At 41.2% G+C, this 21,360-nt stretch overlaps 3 protein-coding genes across 3 annotated transcripts in view; 1 reads left to right on the forward strand and 2 right to left on the reverse strand.

The window, feature by feature from the left end:
* Window positions 1–674: 674 nt before the first annotated feature.
* On the reverse strand, window positions 675–8,051 carry DNAAF10 (dynein axonemal assembly factor 10; the record flags this gene model as incomplete). Its single annotated transcript, XM_081998043.1, has 8 exons — window positions 675–882; window positions 1,641–1,738; window positions 3,233–3,367; window positions 3,747–3,862; window positions 5,199–5,300; window positions 5,756–5,886; window positions 6,915–7,015; window positions 7,860–8,051. 8 exons carry the CDS (start codon window positions 8,049–8,051, stop codon window positions 675–677), a joined length of 1,083 nt encoding a protein of 360 aa, XP_081854169.1.
* Window positions 8,052–8,279: 228 nt separating this feature from the next.
* Window positions 8,280–13,460, forward strand: PNO1 (partner of NOB1 homolog; the record flags this gene model as incomplete). The annotated part of the gene is made up of 7 exons (XM_081997524.1): window positions 8,280–8,468; window positions 8,657–8,806; window positions 10,690–10,773; window positions 11,410–11,470; window positions 12,236–12,353; window positions 12,874–12,944; window positions 13,393–13,460. The coding sequence occupies 7 exons, from the start codon at window positions 8,280–8,282 to the stop codon at window positions 13,458–13,460; spliced, it is 741 nt and encodes a 246-aa protein (XP_081853650.1).
* Window positions 13,461–17,319: 3,859 nt separating this feature from the next.
* PPP3R1 (protein phosphatase 3 regulatory subunit B, alpha) overlaps window positions 17,320–21,360 on the reverse strand; it is a gene marked incomplete at both ends in the record, with an annotated part of 38,700 nt that continues 34,659 nt past the window's right edge. The window contains 3 exons of the mRNA XM_081998626.1: window positions 17,320–17,367; window positions 19,614–19,798; window positions 20,736–20,795. Of these exons, the coding sequence (XP_081854752.1) occupies window positions 17,320–17,367; window positions 19,614–19,798; window positions 20,736–20,795 (293 nt within the window). The remainder of the gene's footprint in view (window positions 17,368–19,613; window positions 19,799–20,735; window positions 20,796–21,360) is intronic.

Consider the following 21,360-nt stretch of genomic DNA (forward strand, 5'->3'; position numbering starts at 1 on the left):
TGTATGATTTTATTTGTAGAATACCAAGTTACAAACAGATATAAAACCAACAGAACTTAAAAACTTGTTATGAAACCAAACTAAAATAATAAACCAGTGCAATTTGCTCAATAGTTTAATTTCAATACTATCTTCAATAAAAAGCTTAGTCCATTAAACCTGAATGTTTCAGTATTCATTACAGTTTCTATAGTGTACTAACGAATCACTTTAACAAACATTCTAATTAACATATCCAGTAACACAGAGAGTTTCTGTGGGGGAGTATATAGTAGTTTCCATTGCATGAATGCATACAGATAACACTATATCTAAAAAAGCCAAACTATTTAACAAGTGTGAACAGATTTGCACTGTGATTAAACTGAACACAAACAATTTAAAGCAATTTCTGAAATTACAGCTTGCCTTAACACAAAGACACATTTTACTTTAAACGTAAATTCACATTTCTAGAAGGTAAAAGTTTTGTGCCCAGGCAACTTCAACTCATTGGGCACGGTCAAACAACTCTTAACTGCGTGCATCTGAACTTTCAATAGAAAGATCTGGTTTCTATTCTTTAATCCAGTTTTAATAAAGGAGAAATTAAATTAGAAACAAGAGGGCTCTCCCTTCCATATTTACAGACTGCAAACTATATTGCTTTCTCATCAGAAATTCCAGTTTTCCTGTCAAACTTTATTAAGCTTGGTAACTATCAGTACCCTCACAGTTTGGTCAAAGGCACCACAAACACACAGTCCCTTTTTGTCAGGGCTCCAGTCTAGGCTAGAAATTGGCTGCGTTGACAGGGTCACATTCTGCAAGAGGCTGACTGAGCCTGCGACCCCCATCTCAGCTCCTTCAGAATCTTTCTTCGAGCGCTGAGCTGGGTACTCACTGGCAAGAAGCAAAGAAAAGTAAAACATGAACTTAGAATTTACTGATACAAACACATTGTCCTTTTTATTTTAGCACACGAGAAGGATTTCCTCTGTTCTCAAGATAAGGCAAATAAATGTATTTAGAATAATGAATAATCATATCCAGCTACATCCAGACTGCATACTTAGTAAATATTTCATGAAAGAAAAAAGGAGGGAGGGAGTTCTGAATCCTGACACCTCTCTCCTATAGCCCTTCATTTTCTAACTTTGGCTTTTGTCACAGGCAAGAAAATTTCACCTCATCTATCCCTCTGAAATGTAATGCACCTACTTCACTGCATTTAGAATGATTACATGGCAAAATAATTTAATGTAAGAAGATGCAAATTTAAAAACCATTAAAATTCCATGCTTTCAATAGTCTTCTCAGACATAACTGCTACCACATGAAAACTTTAAGAAATCCATTTTCTTTCATTTATCACCTTCTTAACCAAGGATATAATTAGATCTTTATTATGTTAGGAAAGTGACAAAGCCAAAATTCACCTGTGCTGTTGTCATATTCTTTTAGGGATTAATTCAGGATTCCAGATCAAGTATTGACACTGAAGTCACTCTTTCTACTCCATTTGTAAGCAATAATCTTATCTAGGTATTCTGAGGTTGGAAGCAAGACCCCACTCATCATGTTCAGGAAGATTCTTTCTTAAAACATTAAGCGACTGGTTTCTTATTCCCCCTTTTACAGGCTAGAGAGCGATCACTTACTATTTCCAGAGATGAAGGCTCCCAGCTCCTCCACTCGTCATAAATATATCCCTGTTCTGTGGTAGGTGCCGAACCTGCCATATGGTAGATTTTTGTGCCTAATAAAAACAAATCAGTATTGTATAGAAGTCAGTTACAGGTGAGCTTCACGAGAAAGGCCGCAGAATCTTAAAATGGCAATCACTTGCATGAAGAGAACCCAGCCTTCTCACGGTGGATATTGGAACATCCATACGGAGGTACCTTCCCTTCCTCCAGCCTTGTGACCTGCTGCCACAGGGGCGGCCAGTTCCCACACAGGAGCAGCCAAGTCAGGCCTCAAACATACCCCATTCTTCTGCAAGCATACGGCAGCAACCCTACCAAGGCGACCACTCACTAGTACTATAGCTTCTTCCGGGCTGGCCATGTGAACAAGGGTAAATAGAGGTAAAGTGGCTGCGTAAGCATGTCTTTTGGAACGGCTCTAGAACTACAAGATTCCCAGGCTTTTGGGTGACACAGTCATGATGGGGTTAATTTTGCTGTGTGACATCTCTTAAAATCATTACTGGAAAGGAATACACTACGAACACCATGCAAACACAACAAACAATCTACAATTCAAATTTAAATCTCAGCCAGGGAACAGCAAGATCACATAGCAATAGAAATCACTTAGGGGAAAAAACCGAACACACGTGCTCTGACTTCATGCCTATCTGTCCGCAAATGTCCAAAAGAAAAAGCTTAAATGCAGTGAAGGAAAGATAAGAAATTCCATTTTCACATTTTGATTATTACAAACACTAATTCAGTAAATACTTTTGTGTTATCTAATCAAAATACTTCCAACATCTTATCTGCTTCGAATGGTAGTATGGAAAATATTACTGTAAAGATACTAAGTTGAAACTCAGCTTTTTCTAATTTAGACAGTCCTGGAGACCTTCACCACAAAAGTTCCTCTTCTCTAATTATCATCAGATTTTGTTCACTAAAAAAAATAAATTTAAAAAGTACTTATATTTTTAGACTTAAACTAATCAACACAGTGGTCACAGATGGAAGAAAAAAGTTTGTAAGAATTTTCCACATTTAACAGCCTCCAGGTCATTAAGTCTCCCCTACACATCCTTTCATGCACTCTGAATATCCCAATCCTAAAATGTTTGGTTCTGAAGAAAAATAACGATTTCTATGACGCACAGGAGGTCTGGTGACTGCAGGAAGAAAAGTGTTTGCAGAGAGCTCATTTTATTTTAGGATATATTTAAGATTTGAATCTGCATGCGCCTCCAAATATAATATGGCCTCCAATAAACCTGGCTGCCAGACTGGGGCACAGCTGAGTGCACAGCGGTGCAACTGCAACAAAGACCAGAGAAGCCCAAATGTCAGGTTATAAAAGGGATGAAACCCTGGCAGCTGGATGAACAGGAGCCCTTTCACTGCTTGCTGGGGCCACACCGGCCACACTATGCACAGCTTGTGCCCCAGTAACCTGGGCATCTATTACCTATCAAAGACAATAGTTTTAAGACCTGTAGTACTTTGACAGCATCTATTCAATAATTTTGTCTCTTAGTAAGAAATTCTCCGTCTCCCCATACCTTCTCTGAAACGGAAGCAAAACCTTTGGTTGGATGCTGAGTTCTCAGATCGAAAACATGAAATTTTCCCTCAAGCGATGTGGCCACTAGCTTGTTCATATTTACATCTTTTCTGTCAAACTCCACGCTGCAAACCTGGAAATATAAAAAAAAAAAAATATATTCAGTCTTGAAATTTAGCCACTGCTTTTAAAAAAAAAAAATAAAAAAAAATAAAAAAGAAAGAGGGTTTTGTGATTTGTAGAGATATATTAATCATTGGCTATTTTTACAATGACATCACCACCAATTTGGAAATAACAAAATCATTTGAAAACATGAATCCATTGAAAAATACCCCATGCTATCCAGACCAAAACCTGAGGGGTACAATTTGGTGAACTTAAAGAAAATGATTCCTTGGTACAATCTCAGCAGAAAAGTCTTCTGGGTAGATTTCAGGTAGCCAGAGTCCTTTTAATGTTTCTATCCTGCTCAGAAGCTGGAATGAAAAATACTTTCATGGTTTTCTTACCCCATTCTTAATGTTGGTCTCCCATCGTAGTGACATGGTTTTTAAGTCAAACAATTTAATGTCCCCATTGTCGTATCCGGCACATACAACACGTTCCTCTTGATTGTAAGCATTGCCTGGACACAGAGAAAGAATTAATCAAAATAGAGAAACCTTCTTTCATCTGTAAATTTCAGACCTCGTAAGCCTGCAATTTCAACTTCCATTTATGCCAAAAATATATTACTATTGGGGTATTAAGATTTAAGAAACAAAGCTGTTTTTCAAACCTGAAAGGTATACAAAATACAGCTTCAAAACTGGAAATCTCTTTCTTTTAAAAATACAAACGTCTCATTCCCCCTGCCAAAGTCTGTACAGTTCAGGCAGTACAAGTACTGCACACTGTTCTTGCAAATCTATACAAGTACATTCCTTCTCTAAATCTTCATCTGCTATAAAACATGCTCCCCAGACAGCACCACGGCACTGAGGTGGAAGGTGCTTCAGCGGTTCCTTAACCAGACTCCCAAGCCTGAAACGTTAGTGGGACAAGAAGACTTTTCGGCAGATACAGACTCGTAGGGAGGCCCGGGCTGTTACCGTGGCCACCACTAGATAGATGCAGAAGGCTGCCTCCAAAAACTCTCAGCTGACAGGACCAAGGAAGCACATCAGTGTCTGAAAGATGTTAGCCCAGGGCACGTAGTTCAAGATGAACCTGGCCTTGGCTCAAGCTTCAGTAACTCAAAAGAATACTGAAGAAAATACAAGGCCACTTTCTTCTCCATTCGTCAAAGCAGAAGACAAAGGTGTCAACAGCAATGAGCATTATGGTTGCACCTACTTGCCAGAAAGTGCACTCTCCTTAGTATCAATTTTGTTATTATAATCCATGCACTTATTAGCAGTTTTTAAAACTTCTTGACTCTGGAGACAAAAATGGAGCTAATCCAGAAATACCAGCTTGTGTCAGACAGAAGCAGCTTGTTCCCCCAAAAGGAAAAATGCAGAGCACACATCAAGCATCTCTGTTGTCTTTAATTAGCTCTTAGCTTCAAGGATCTTCTCTTAAATTAATGCCTTAATGCTTGATAGCTGGAACTACACTACAACAGTGACTGGTTCCCTGTGCACTGCAACATTTACACTCCTTCAGGACAATGCAGTTGGACATTGCTGTGCAGTGTGCAGTTTTTACATTCCTAGACACAGAAATAAAGCTTGCGCTGCTTATCTGTGAAATGATGGACCAAAGGCAGTAAGAGAATGAGTCCAAAACCCAACTATCACAAAACTGGCTTGTTTTGAACAACACATCAAAACCACACTGATTCAACAATGTTGAAAAGCAAAACCTGCTACTGGTGGGTCCATACAAAATAAACTGTTCCACAACATCCTGAAATACTTTGATAATTGTCAAAGCACAGTCATATTAGAGGGAGGAACGGTCATAATCCGATAGATTACCAAATGCCACTGTCCAGCAGTCTCTTTTGCTCTCCCCCTGTACAGGTTCCATATTAGCGACAGGAGTATCTTTCTGTCTCGGGTCCCATACCTTCACAGTTCCTGTAAAAGGAGGACAATGGCTTTTGTATTATGGATACACTGTCACGTTGAGTTCATCATCCCAGGGAAGGCCTTTGCTTTTCAGCCTGATTATTCAAAACATAGAAGCATCTCTTTCAAGTCCAGAAGGCCAGACTGCATTTAGCAGGCAGAAAAAAATAAAACAGAAATAAAGCAAAAGTATTTGTAAGGGTATATTTTCTCGAGCTGGTATTTTTCATTTATTCTGCTTTGTATTCTTTCCATCCCACGCTTGGTGACAACAGCATCTTCTGCTTATCTACAGCTTCTAAAAGAACTGAAGAACTGAAGAGCAAGATTCAAAAGACAGCATATGAAGAACTAGTTGCAACGGATGTGTAACTAGTTCAGGGGGCAGACTGCGCCCTGCCATCGAAGCTGGCAGACTACTTTCTGAGAATAACTGAAAAGACTTTTAGAGTTCACTAACTCACCATCTCGACTGCCAGTCACAATTTCTGGTGCACCTTCCCCAATTCCTAAGCCACCTACACCATCTATACTGTTTATGATCTCCTTATGACCTTTCACAGAATACACAGGTATTTCAGGAGCTTCTAAATTCCTAGGCAAGAAAGAAAAGAACAGATAACATGGCATTTTCCTTGACACTCAGGATTCATGTAAAAATGAGAAGAATTTTGAGCACAAATAATACAAGCTCAGAGGAACAGTGGGAACAAAATATGGCTATCACCATTAAGAACCATGAATCTTTGTTCGATTCCTTCTTTGGCTACTGCTTTAGATTGGTCTGAAAGTTTTTGCTTAGTTCTGGACTTCCCTGTAAAGGCAGGTGTGGCACTCACCACAGCAACAGTTAAGAACCAGTTTTTATGTTGGGCTCAAAAGGAATCGTGCTACAGATCAAAATACTCCAGTTATCTTTACTTTCAGTAAGTACATAAAATGACCTAGCTCTGACTACTGCTCTTCAGACTCAAACGGAAGTTGCATCCAACTGTGGCTTTTATGGTTCTTTCCCACTGATTCTTATCCTTTGAGAAACCTTCAGAATTTTATTGTAAATTTCAACTAGTGACTAATCCATGTCATTCTTGCTATCCTAACTAAGTAGAACCAATACTTCCTTGGCAAGGGAAATATGATAACAATAATAAAACCCAATGCCTTTTTGACCCTATAACTTTATTTGATAATCCATTTACCTACAAAAAGTAATTAGCCAAATCATTCAGAGGCCTGAAAAAACAATTGAAACCTCAAGATTAAAAGTATGTATTTACTCTAGACATCAAATTTAGGTTGAACGCAACTTCTTGTTTGTACTTGTGCATCCACTCAAAGGCCTCTTTTCAGAAGAGAACCTAGCAGAACTTAAACAGGTCTTTGTAGGTGCACGCAGAAGAGGCAAGTGAAACAGCACTGCATTAAGCCGCTACGCAGAATTCATGTTATTTTTACAAAACGGGGACATTCCAACCCAACAGCCAGCGCAGCTTACGACTGGATCCCAATCACATGCAGCACAGCACGCATTTTATACAAAAGCCAGCCACACACAGAAACATCAGCTCAGACAGCCACGTACAACATCGAGTGAAAAAGCTTTGAAGGAGTACGCGTGCTTACCATATGTTAAGGTTTCCACCAAAATCTCCTGTCGCTAAGTATCTTTGCTGCAGAGATGTAGCACCAAAAGTTCCACATTTTATAGGTTTAGCCTTTTCAATCTTTCAAAAAAGGATACATTCTGTGTCAGCACACGGCAACAAGCAACACAACCGCAGGCTGCCGCAGCAGCTTCCCGAGAGTCCACGGGTGGCAGATGGCAGCGAAATGTACATAGGATATTTGGCGTAAAACACAGTTACAATGCTATCGGGGGCAAAGTACGCCTTGTGTTTATTTCTTTGTGCACGGGAAAGCAGAGACTTCAGTTTAACGGTCTTTCAAAAAAACCCAAAAACAGACAAGAAGCAAACCTCTCACCTCGGCTTGCTCACGGTACTCGGAGGCTGCTGTCTCTACCGCTTTGCAAAGACATGGCAGAGGCAACCCCCGCCCTTCCCAGAGCCTCGCGGGTACGCCGGGAGGGGGAGAATAAAGCCATTATTTCTGTGACCTGCGGCAGCACCGTGTGGGCTCCTTCAGCGCCTCATCCCTGCCGGGCCGGACGAACCGAGAGTTCAGTCTGCGTGGCCCTGGGGGTCTTTATGCACCTCAGGCGCTCTCGCCCTTGAAAATTCGCCAATCCTCGAAGGTCAGTTTGGGGTTTTTTTTTAAAAAAAAAAAAAAGAAAAAGGAAACAAACCCCCCAAAAAACAAAGGCAGCCGGAGCCCAGAGCCCTCGGCGTTCCCTGTAACGCCAACTACCACGCGCCGCCGAACGCAGGCCGGCCTAGCGCGAGCAAAGGCAGCGGCAGCAGTTTCGGGGTCACACATTGAACAGGCAGGCCAGGCCCCGCAGCGTGGTCTTCGGATTTTTCTTCCCCGCTAGCGAGTCCCGCTGGGTCCGACTAAGCACCTGGGTCTCGCCGCCCCAGCGGGACCCGGGCCGCCCCCGCCGCCGCTCACCTCCCGCAGCAGCGCCAGGCGGCCGCCGCGCAGCTCGTACAGCTGGAGGAGGCCGGTGCCGCGCGCGGCGCTGCCCAGGCAGAGGAGGCGCGCGCTGCGGGGCACCCACTTGCAGTCGAACAGGGTGTAGTTCAGCGCCTGCTGCACGTGCGCCACCAGCTGCGGCCGCTCGAGCCCCGACGACGACGACATCCCACAGCCGCCGCAGCCCCTCAGCCGCCGCCGGGGTGCCCGCTCCGCCGCCTGACGGCCGCGCTCCGGCACCGCCGCGGGCAGCGCAGGAAGCGGACGGCCCGGAGCAGGAAGTGGGCCGTGAGGCCCCTTCCGGCGGCACGCTGTAGGGGCACGTGGGCACGCGCTCCAGCTGTCGTCCCGCTCCTTCCGCGCGAGGCCCTGTAACGGCTTTCCCCGTCTGCCGCCATGGAGGCAGAGGCGGCGGCGGCGGCGGGCGAGGGCGGCTTCACCAGCGTCTTGTCCAAGCGGAGCCGGCGGAAGCGGCGGGCGGCCGCGGGCGGGGAGGAGGCGCTGACGGGGGCCGCCATGGATACGGCGGAGCCGCGGCCCAGCAAGAGGCCAGCCTTCCCGCCGGTGGCCGCCGAGGCGCTCGGGGTACGTGGGGCGCCGGGCGAGGCAATACCGGCCGGGCCGCGGTGCCGGGAGTAAACCGAGTGCCCTGGGCCTGCTCGGCTGGGGCTGCCGCTCCGGGGAAGCCCGGGAGGTTGAGCAGCCCTCTGGCTGCGGGAACGGTGCCCGGCTTTCGGCCTCCCCCGGCTTAACGACCCCCTCTCCCCCGCCAGGTGGGAAAAGGCGAAATGAGGAAGGTTCCCGTGCCGGCCAACAGGTACACCCCGTTAAAAGAGAACTGGATGAAGATATTCACGCCTATCGTGGAGCACTTGCAGCTTCAAATCAGGTTTAACTTGAAAACGAGAAACGTTGAAATCAAGGTAAAGAGCGCTCCTTTTCCTGCTTCCCCAGCTGATTGCCGACGCGCAGTGCCTCTCCACCTAGCTGGTCTTGCCCCGCCTGCTAAAGACTAGGGAAGCAGTCTAAATCCCACAGAACGCTTAGGAAAACTGCCTCGTTTCACCTCCCGGGAAAGCCCTCACTGGGGAGCAAAACAAAATTTGTCAATTATTCCTTAGAAGCAATTGGTTAATGTAAGCAAAATTTAAAAGTGTTAATTCCTTCTGGAAGGGAGTGTGTCTCCGTTTTTATAGGAGAAAATTATGTACTCGAGAACTAAGGAAGAAGCTTAGCCTCTGTGTTAGACATGGCTTTGGAATACAGTGTTTTCTAGCTCTTTAAGGCTACTCGGTACTTACGTGGCAATTTTGAGCTAATGGTGTCTTGCGGGGGAGGGGGGGGCACGGTATCTAATATTTAAGAAATAAAGGTATCTGATATCTTCTGTTTGTGACAGAAGATAAAGGCCTGTAGTTTAATAGCTTGTGATTTTTCTTTAATGGATTGCACTGAAATAGCTTTGGGTACAGACACCAATATACAACTGTAAATCTTGTAGCTGCTCATTCTTCATTCTTGTTCCTTCTCAGGGATACTCAGGCTAGCTGTTTTTAAGGGTGTATCCAAAGCCCACGCTATGCCTTTGACATACAGCTTACTGTATGAGCAGTGTTGATGTACGAGATCTTCTAATGCGAAAATAATAGACACCAGCAGTAATTTTGCTCCCTAACCTTGAAATCTTAGCACAAATTCGATGGCAGCAGCTAGATGAAAGGTGACAGAAACTATGCCTTATTTACGCTTCCTAGAAATAACATGAAGAAAAAAGCAGGGAAGAGCAGAGACTCTTGCAGTTCCACTGACTAATAGTGCAGGTCAAAAACTTGGGATTTCAACACCGCTTTCTGATGTGAAACAGTGTCTGCTTGAAAAGCAAGGTGGTTTTGTTCTTGATCAAGCTGATTAGTTTTGCCCGTATCTATCATGAGTGTAAAAGAATTGAAAGCTTTGAAATTAATTTGTTATTTCTTTGACATGGCATTGAAGCTGTAAATTACATTTCAGAATAGCTTTTATGTGTTCCAGACATTAACATAAGTATCTTCCTTAATTATTATTTCCGGCTTTCTTCCAGCTTCAAAGACTGCTCAATTCTAAGTTGTCCCTGTTGGGGTCTGTAAGCGCAGATGCGCACAGTCCTTTCCGCTGGCAGCAGAGGAATGCTTTGTCCCAGGCTTAGAACATGAGCCAAAAAACTGTGCGCCCCCCCCCCCCCCCCAATCCTGTCACCTCTGCTGGGGGACAGAAAAAACATAAAACACTCCCACATTTGCAGCTTTGTCAGAGTGATTTGTTCCTGCTCCTAATACCTTGTTAATCTTTGTCTTGTCCCTTATGTTTTATTGAACCTGTCTGGGTTTCTAATCACCTGCTGTAATATCTTTAGAAAACTGTCATTAGAAAAACTTTCCCTTCTCAAATTGTCTCCTGCCATCACCTTCTCTCTGTGTGGTTGTGGTTTTTTTTTTCCTGCTGTTCTGCATTGCAGTTTAGTTTGGGGTTTTGGTTGGTTTTGTTTTGATTTTTCGTAAAAAGGGATCTCCTTGGTCACTGGGTGTGCGGATTTTCAGCAGTTTCTCTTTTCCCTCCCCTCCAAACACGGGCTGTGGCAGTTGATGTGTTCTTATTGAGGGTTAACATTAAGCACAAAGAGTGTTATTTGGGTCTTTCAGTAAAACATGATAAAGGAGCGTTACCTGAATGGGGCTTTTTTTATGGTTAGAGTGTGTGTCTCAGATTTTTCAAATCGTGATCCTGCTTGCATGGTCTTAATCTGCAAACATAACTTCTTGTCTTGCAGACTTGTCAAGAGACAAAGGATCTCAGTGCTCTAACGAAAGCAGCTGATTTTGTGAAAGCATTTATACTTGGGTTTCAAGTAGAGGTGAGTCTCCCAGCAGCCCGATTGTGAGATTGCTTGAATTTGCTTGCATGAAATCTTTGGCCTCTCTGTATATTACAGTAAGAAGAAATAAAAATCTTTAGGTGGTTTTCTAGACATAATTTGTTTGAAGTTGTGACTGGAGTGGAAGTCTCATTTCTTAAGCTAATGCAGAATAAAAAGAAAAAGTTGCAACATAATTAATATTATGAAATGGAGGACATGTTTAGCTGTGAGAGGCAAGCATGAAGTGACAGTCTGGATGTGAGGTGCTCCGTTTATTTTACTTTAGTCCAAATCAATAACTATCAGTCTATTCAATGCTGAAACTTCACGGAAGACCAAACCACTTGTTGCAGCACCGTACAGGCTGCTTGTTGCCCCAGACTTGTACTGACTGCAGTAGTGTAGGTGGGTCTGGGGTGAATGTGGGGACATCTTAAGCATGGGTAGGTTCTCTGCCCAGAAGTAAAAATTCAGATTGCTGTTGAAAAAATAGTCACTGTAACTTTAGCTGACTATTTTTTGAGATGTTAAGTGGAGAAATACTACTGCTGTCATCTGTTTATATGTATAAAAAAAATACCAACTTGCTGCTGAGGTACTGTAACATTCATAACAAATCTCTTAATATTTCAGGACGCTCTTGCCCTCATCAGATTAGATGACCTTTTTCTAGAATCCTTTGAGGTTACAGATGGTAAGTAGTTTCTTCTGTGGTAACTAAGCAGCTGTACGTACTGTCTGCAAGTACATTTGTTTGTTTCTTCCCCCCTGTTCCACTTGTGTCACTTCTCCTCGGGGATCAGGGAAGCCTTCGTGCTGTTCCACAGAATTATTTGAAAGGGTGTCATTTTTGTAAGATGTCCCAACAAAACTCCCCCAACCTTACTCTTTGAAGAATGAATGTCACTTTGTCAGAGTGATTTGATTTTTCTTGTCATAATGTAAATTGTTTTAAACTTAAAAGGGACACAGAGTGTTCTGGGGAATACATCCATTAGATTTTTCAACCAGAATGGGCTTTGTTCCCACTGCTATCCTGACAGCAAGGAGTGGGAAGCAGGCAGCAGAAACATTTATTATTTCATGTATTACTGGTACTCCTCAGTGTCCTGTTTAGAGCAGCACCTGAATCCGACGCATTTCATTTCTGCTGGCATTAACTGTGCACACTTTGGCTCCATTTCTTTCCTCAATCTTAATTGCTCAGTAGCAGGGGGAATGCCTTCCACCGCAGTTCCGTAGGAGAATCTCTCTCTGCTGCCAGAGGCCTTGCGGTCACATACCACGGAACGTTACTGACTTTCACTTCTAGTCATGTAGGTGAATAGATACATATATATTTCAATTATAGTAAAGTTGCTTTTGTATTACTTAAAAGTGAGTTGTTGGAACAAAGGAAGCAGTACAGAACTACACATCAAAAAATGCTGTTTTACTGAGTGCGTTGTTCTCGTTTTAGTCAAACCTTTGAAAGGAGATCATCTGTCAAGAGCAATAGGGAGAATAGCAGGGAAAGGGGGAAAAACAAAATTCACTATAGAAAACGTAACCAGGACACGAATCGTTCTCGCTGACGCGTAAGTATTGACTTCCTTTCTTCTAGACAGAGTGCAATCCCTAAACTAACACACGTCCTCTTCCAGGAACAAAGATAACATGCACTTTTTGAAACTGTTGGTAGGGCAGTAGTAAGACAAATCATTTAACAGTTAGCATTCATGAATGCTAACAATTTGAGCATTTGTGACCTTTTGAGAATGATGACAATGTCACCAGCACACCTACAATTGAGTGATTCTACACAGCGTAAGAATTCTTCCTTGTGAATAATCAGAGTTGAACCCACTAACCTGCAACAACGTTTTCCTCCCAAAGCTGCAAATCTATTCTAGAAAGGATTTAGAAGAGCACAGGTTCTATGTCATAGGTTTTCTGATTTTGAGTGTTTGGGTTTTTTTATTTACCACTGTGGAAGAGGAACGAGTACACTCTCTGAAATTTCATGTTCATCTCTCACCTCCAACTTAGATGCTCTATTAACTGTATAATCAGAGAGGTATTTTTTTCCACTAACTAATGCTACTTTGCTTGTTACAGGAAAATTCATATTTTGGGATCTTTTCAGAATATTAAAATGGCACGAACAGCCATTTGCAATCTAATTTTAGGTAAGTTCTGTTACCTAATCTTCTCCATTATATATAAATAGGTCTTGCAGTCTGAGAAGCTGCTTTCTGTGGGTCTTACCTTCTTCCCTGGCGTGTCCACATCTGCATTTGGAGAAGCAGCAGGGACCCCAGGGCTTGGTTTCTGGCTCCAAAACCCTTCCGTGGTACAGAAGGAAGGCTTTCAGCTTTTTGATTTAGCTGCAGCATTCCCTGAGGGGCTTACTCAGTCTTGGGGAGCAGTGCTGTTTTGAACATGCTGTTGAGGACCAGAAAGCTGAAGGGGTCAACCCAGGCTGACAGCAGCGTAACCCTGTGCTCATGGTAACTGACAGGGTGGCTAACCTTGACCCTGGGCTTGCTCTCCACTCCAAGAGAGACATAAGCATTAGAGCAAAATATCTGTTTCTGCAACACACATTGTTGACTGAATTTGTGCTTTCTTCTGCAGGAAGCCCTCCATCAAAAGTTTACGGCAATATTAGGGCAGTGGCCAGCAGAGCAGCTGAAAGATTCTGAGCTGCAGTTATGGTGGCACCACTAAGGACTGGGAAAGGTGGTTTCTGTATGCATGAGAGGCCTAGAGCTACAGAAGCACTTGGTCTTCTGCTTGATGTGGAAGCCCAGAAGAAAACAGGAACTGTTTTGTGCAGTCTGATTTCTTAATTCAGACATGCCAATTTGAACAGATATAATATCCCTCTATAGTCATTAAAAGTTATTTTAAATTGGTTGCGTCTATCAGAGGTATGGGTACCTGATTTTATTTAAACATGCTTCGCTATTGACTTTATGAACATCAAAGTGTTAAGAGATGGCGGTGAGGACTTCAGAAAGCCTTTGAGTTTGAGCCTCAAGGAATCAGCCTAGTTAAATGTTCATAACTCTCATCATGGATCAGTGTCTTTCTGGAAAAAGGAAGAGTCACCTGGAATGGAGAGTTCCATGTCAGGCTGCCCAACAAGCCCTTACTGCTGCTGGGACAGTCCATCACACAAAAATGCTAAGACAACAGAGGTAAACAGTCTACTTTGAACTTAATCCTAGAATCTGTGCCTATATAGAGCTTTTTTTTTTTATTCTCTCACAAGTGATCTGCAAGGGCAGCTGAGGGAGGCAAAGAGCCACTAGGTTAAATACTTGCCAAAGAGCCACCAGGTTAAATACTTGCCAGGGTACCAGAGCACAAACAACTGCCAGGAGCTGTGTCTCCTCCTTAAACTGCTACATGCATGCAGCAGAGTAGGGGAGAGATGACACAGCCCTGCCACAGTCCCAATTTGACTTAAATGGGGGCCCCTTTTCTCCTGCCCCTGCCAGCTATCTTGTTACTAAGTCTCCGGCAAAAGAATTCAGTTTAGGTTTGTGAACAAAAAACTGAAATGAGATTATCAAAATCTTCACTAGCAAATTGAGTATGCATTTCTCTCAACGGCTAAGTTTCCAGTGCAGCACTTTCTAATACAAGATGGCTGTTACAGCCAAATTCATTCAAGCCTTTGGTTGCCATGAGATTTAAGGACGTGAGTTACCCAAATGTACAGCTCTGGGCAGTCAGTGAGAGCATGCCCATTTTGAGCACCTCAAGGTAAAGCCACACAACCTACCTGGTTAGCACATTTTCTGTTGGTTGGTTATGTCACTTATCTCAATTAGCTTGAAAGATAAGGGGAGAGTGAGGCAAGGACACAAAAGCAGTCTTAATCTTTACCCTAAAGCAGGTGCATGCTGGTACCGACCAAAAGCAGCAGAAAGGGCCAGGGCAGCACACAGGCAGCCCAAGCAGCTGCAGCACAAAGCAACAGCGAACAGCTTCTGCAAAGGGACACACCTGCTACAGGGAGGACTGCTAGCACCCACAGAGCTCTCAGGCTGCTCCTGGAGAAAGAAACTGCCTTTCATTCCCCACCTACATTAAGGTTCAGGTTTTTTGTTTTGTTTTTTAAAATAACCTACTTGGCACAATCATTCTGAATGTAGTAGGATTTAAGGTATTTTATCTAATTTGGACATTTAACAAAGTGAACCAGATGTACCTTTAACAAAAAAAAATAACCTAAGTGGTATTGAAACACTGAAATGAAGCCTGGCAGTATTCAGGAGTGTCTGCAGCCTGTACAGTATTTTAGTAAATCTATAATAGAAGAGGGGACAAAAAACCTGTGAACAGCAAGTTGTCTTTTCTTTAGAGCAGGATGCAAAGCTGCTTCAAGTTGAATGGGAAAGGTCTAGGTAAGTACTGAAGCACCCCAGCCAAGGTTCAAATATTTTATTTTTGTATTCATATAGTATGAAGGTTCTTATAGTTCCCACAACATATGATGTAGCATGCAGAGGAAAAACTAAACATTCAATATAAATCATTTTTCCCCACACAAACTAAAAAAAAAAACAAAACTAAAACCTCATCCCTCCCCTTCCAAACCCCCTAAGGAAATAACATTAGCACTAATTTCTATGCCAGCCAAGATATGCACAAGCAAGTAAGAGAAATCAAAAGCATTTGCTAAAATGTTTGTAACAAATACTTATGTACAAAAAATTCACAAAAGACTAGTTCCCCCTTGAAGCAGAGCACATGGCAGTTGACACTGGAACAGATGCAACCACTGGCTGGGATTATAAGCCACGTACTGATCCAGAGGAAGAAAAGTTACATGTAGTGGAGATTTGTTTTGAACATTAACATTTACCAAAGTTTGGCAACATTATCTTTTACATTATGCAAATTATGTAAACAAGAGGAACATTTCAAATTGATCTACATGCAAAACTTCATGTCATGCAAGGACACCAAGCACCTGGATTTCTCTCTCGCAGACAGAGCCCATGACGTGCAGCACTCAGTTGAAGGAACAGCTATGGCAGACAGGTGCTCAACTGAAGTAGGTTCAGACAACCTGCACTTTCCACTGCTGATTATAAAATGATTTTTTTAATAGAAAAACTACTATACAGGAAAGATGTACTGTCCTAAAAAAAAAATCTAGCAAGTATTTTTCTTCCAGCCAATAGTACCATTGCAGAAAAGGGAAGGGATGATATAAAGTTGTAAAACATGGCTCGCTACTTTTATATCACACAAATATATCAAGTTACCGTCTGTTACAAATTATGATATGGACAAATCTAGAAAAGAAAAAAATTCTCCAGGCAAAGGACTGGAGAACCGCAAGAGGTATAAATTTAGATAGTGTGAAGTTTTCCTCCTCTGTGGCGTAGGTTAACAAGATTTTCCCCCTGTATGAATCCTATATACATATATATATATATAAAATATTACCAGTTATTTATGCTACCTGTAGTATTCTTTAAATGCAGAGGGGAAACTATCATGGTTGAAACAACAGAATATAAATGGCAAGAACATTTTATAATCTAAGTACTGTATCAGCAAAGTTAAGATGGGAATCCGGCATCGATCCTAGTTTCATTAAGCTAAGCACAAGGGAAAGCCATGAATGCACCTAACACCTTGAGCAGCTGTATCTAAAATGAATCCAGAACAGCAGATTTGCCTTAACTTCAGGAGAGCTGTAACTGCTCTGCATTCCTAGGTGACGAAATCCAGCGGCCATCAAAGCATTCGGCAGTTACTATATGCACACGAGGGCTAGTTCTTGGCAGTAGCATTAAACTATATTCTCATATTAAGTAGAACTGTACTAAGTTATTTAGCAAAGAGACACAGTCCCTGGTAATATATTAACAGGTATAAATAAACTTAGTCTCCTGTGTTACAAAAAAATGTAATTAAGGTGAATTAATAAGAAGCAATGCTTTGTCAGCCAGTCAATATATAGAAACATCTGAACAGTCACAGGAAAAGGAAAAGCATTGACCTAACACCCAGTTAAAATTTTACATTCTTCTACTATATATATAAAACTGTGTGAAATAAAAGTAAGGACATATATCCATATATTGAACTGTTAATATTCTGCTTGGCACTTTGTACTCTAGTTTTGTTTCTGAATCAAGTATATTAAATTAAAGCCCACCTAGCTACTACATATAGAAAGCTACATATATATCTATATATAAATACACACACACATATATATATATATAGATAGATATTTCCTTGTTATAAAAGATGAAGAAAAATAAATTAAAAGCCAACCCCTTCCCTTTCTCCACCACACTGATATGCTCTTTCCATCTTTGCTGTCCTTCAGACTTTAAAGTGCTACACTGAGTTATTGAGAGAATAAAAGTTCAATAACACTTAGTTGGCTTCATGAGGCTCATGTTGGAAAATGTGGCTTCACAGAGAAAAATACTTCCATTTAAATACACAGAGAGCATTGCTGGACGTCTTGAGCAGATCTTCAGAGATGGAGAAGAAAGCAAAAGTGTTGGGTGGTGCCCTACAGAGTCACACGTCTACGACCATCTTTTTGTGGATATCTAGGCCTCCTACAACCTGGGAGAAAAGTGTTCATAAACACATGAAAATTGAAAGTTAGTAAGATACAAATTACACACTTCATTCAGAAAATGCACTCGGGTCAATCGTAATTACAGTACCTGCCTGGCCTCTCCAAACTAATTTACATTTCACAAGTACTGCGAGATACACGAATGAATTATCTATTACCCAAGGAATTGTGTTACTACAATTTACACACTCAAGGGCCTGAAAAAAACCAGTATAAGTTACACCATTTTGGCTTTCCATATCTTATTCCAACTTTGTATTATGTTTCTGCATGTTAAATGAAGCGCTAACTTTACTTCTAAAACTCTGCAAAACTGCGCACCTTCACGCGAGAAGCGAGGGGCCTTAGGAAAGGCAGCAGGATTTCTGACAAAGCAGCACGCACCAGTGTTCAAAGGTGTACGGTTCATGCACAGAGAAAGGAAAAGGAAAAGTGCAATGGCAGGGGAACTTTTTATAATGCGGAAACAAAATTCAAAGGCCAAGCGCGATGGCCAAATGCCACAACCAAAAAAGTATTTTTGTATATAGACAGCACAAAATTCAAAGGTAAAATGCAAGAACAAGAGTGAAAGGGGACTTGTCGGAGGTCAACAAAAACTGAAGAAACTAAAAGAAACAGAGGAAAACCAAACAGTAGGACAAGACAGGAAGTCTGGGCAGAAGGACAGAAGAAAAGGCAACATCCTATTCAATGGATGACCAGAAGACAATAGCCTAGTGCAAGAAATAAACTGGTATTTCACAAATCTAGGTGTTTGCAGGCTACAACTCATTCCGAGTTCTTTGCAGATGACCAAGTGTTTTCACATGATGCCACAAAAATAACTGAACTCTACCAAAAAAATATGCAGATAATCATACCTTTTTGCTTTAATAGTTTGGAGGAGAGCAATTTTTTTCGGGTTTGTTTTTTTTTTTTTTTTTTTAGAATTTGCATTGATCATGAGTATGAACAAGTTATGTTTGACCTCAAGTTATAAATTCAACGAGAAGGAAACAAAAGCAATGCCTGAGTACCTATCGACTCAAAGTGCGCTACACAGCAGCGTGTTCATGAACACACTATTTAAAACTAACCTGTAAACATTCATGATTGAGGTTTTCATATGTTCAAGTTTCAATGTGTCATTTAGTTTTGGGTTTTTTATTTTTTAAGAGAGAAGTAATTTAAAACTTGCTGTCAACTAATTAAACAAATATATGACATGGCTGAAAATCAACCATTTCAAGTCTCCAGCACTACATTCAAGCATTCTGCTCAGTAATGCCCCAACAGTTTTTAAAATGTGCCTTTCAACTGTCTCTGCCTTTTTAGGAGCAGCACTTGAGGGGTTACTCTCCCTGTAACTGACACAAATCCGGCTACCCTGGCCTTTCTAAAATCCCCTTGTTCTGTAGCCGGTGATTATCTCCCCAGGCTCTCTCCACACCCTGTGAAGATAAACCTTTCTGAAGGGTGATTTGGAGTAGACACCTAGTTTAGAGATCAGGAGATTAACCTAAAGGTCTTGTCTGTGGAACACACGCCTCTCCTTCACACACCACCCCTGACAGTGACACTTTTTGAAAGAGGCATCTGCTATGACCTATGCTGGTTTTACTGCTGTCAGGTCCTTTGAAGCATTTCCCTCCTCCTCAGCAGACTGTACATGCCTGCCCAACCATGCTTAGTTTTTTTTCACTCAGTGTATTCTATTAAGCAGCTAGAGACATTTAGAACAACTGAAAGTGCTGCTTCTTTTTTAATCAAATTAAACTGTTGAAAATAACGAAAACCAGCCTCCTACAACAAGCCAGTCTCCTGCAACTCATCTTCAAAGCTGCTGTTTTCTACCAGCGTGGAGACTGGAATCCAATATACATCTTCACATCAGGCTAGCGTTTTCATCTACATACAAAAATAATTAGGACTGGTCTTGTGTTTACTACGTCATAAAATGACATAGAAATTACTTTATAAAAAGCAATCCTCAGGCATGCTAGGGTCAATGGGAGAGTCTGCATCCTGAAGGTACGAATTCATGACTTGCTCATATGCCGTAAGACACATTGCTCTATTGGAAGCCACAAGATGACAATACCATCTATAATAAAGCTGTGTCACAGGGTGACTGTTGCCAGATCACAAAAAACACTCTTCTTTTATAACCTTACTCTTTATACTGTTCACCATTTTTCCTCCTTTTTTAAATTCCAAATTATCAAAGTTCTCTTTAGGGGTTACTTACAGCACAGAATTCTTCAAAGGATATTCTTCCGTCACCATCCTTATCTGCATTAATTATGGTTTTATCTACAATTTGCTGTAACTGAGTGTCTTTGAGATTGTTCCCAACCATCATCTTCAGCACCTGGAAGAGCTCTCCATTTGAGATATAACCATCTTTGTCCATATCGTAAATGCGGAAAGCAACTGCAGAGGTAAAATATATATGTATATGTGTAAAACTTGCAGTAACAAATGCAGTCAGAAAAGAGCAATATACATTCATGTGCTTTGCATTAACAATAAGTGATGACACAATCCTGCACAAACTGAGAAAAATACTGCATTTCAAGTGAGATTTCTAACAGCTTTCCATTTCATTCTGAAAAACAGGAAGCATCAGAAACAACACAATGAATGGTGCTACTATTGAATTTAAAAGAAAAAACTCACTATAGAAATGTCAATCATGATTGTTTTAGCACCAGCAGTAAAAGAATTCCATACACACTGAACTGGAAAAATCTTCACCACCGCAAGTGAAATACCCAGGCAGGGGTTCATTTGCAAGCAGAAAACACACATGAATCAAAATTCCACCTGGTTACTTTGCTACAAGCAATTTGGCATTAAGACTGAATTTATTTTTAACCATTTCAGCGCAGCAGATTTCTTTCCTAAACCTATTTCTTAGTTATTGAAAGCCACATGCGTGACTGAACCTATCCCCCGCCCCACTCCAAAAGCTTGGGCCATGTTGTCTTCCCAAGATGCAGTTCTCAAACAAGAATTTACTGCTGTTCTACGGTAGTAGGAAAAATTTAATATTATTTTTATGCTACCATAAAGCCATGCACATTAGTTCACAAAACTGTGTAGCAAGTATTCTTAAATGATTTTTTTTTTTAATGGGAAACAACTGAAGAAATTCAGAAGCCAACCTCCTCAAACATTCTCTGCAGAAAAGTGTGCTGGCAAATTCTTTGCACAAATGACAATATGTGCAAAAGCTTACAAGCTACCTTCATGATTTCCCACTTCTTCAAAGAATCTGAATTTACTGATTTCTCAATGTTAACTGACAAAAGTATATTTTTAAGGATCAAAAAAATTTTGTTAAGAAAAAAGAAATCAAAATACTTACACCTCAACTTCTGTTCCTTATCTCCTTTGACACTGAACTGGGAGACTCCTTCTATAAATTCTAAAGAATACAAGAAAAACATTTAGAAAAAAGTGTATTTTATTAATAAACCAACATTAAGAGATTTTTAGAAATTGTAAAAAGAATCTAAATTACCCTAAAACTTTAAAATGTTTTCTACCTTGTGACACTTGAGCATCCACATACTTTGATGCTTTGATGTTCTTTAATGGTAAGTACTTCAAATCCAATACCGTGCTCACTGAACAGACTTGTTCACTCCAGTATTTAATTCTGAACTAGACTTTCACCAGAATCTGATATCAAACTTCAAGATCTCTACTAAAGCTACTCCCCAGCTAATCCAGGGGATTCTAATTGTACAGCTCCTCTCAAGATTGCTTTCTCAACTTAAAGCAAGAATTACATCAAACTGAAAAATGCTCTAAAATAAATTCCTAAAAAAAAAAACCAAACCCAAAACTTTTCTGTAAGAAATAGGGTTAAAAGAAAATTTACACACTGACTAACAATGAAGTAGTCATCCCATGAGCAAACTCTTGAGTTGCCAAAAAAATAAAACCCTGGCAAGTAGTGTTTCTGGATGAGATCCTATAACTAGGCT

This window comes from Phaethon aethereus (assembly GCF_964289735.1).
Source record: "Phaethon aethereus genome assembly, chromosome: 3".
In the NCBI taxonomy this organism is placed as follows: domain Eukaryota; kingdom Metazoa; phylum Chordata; class Aves; order Phaethontiformes; family Phaethontidae; genus Phaethon; species Phaethon aethereus.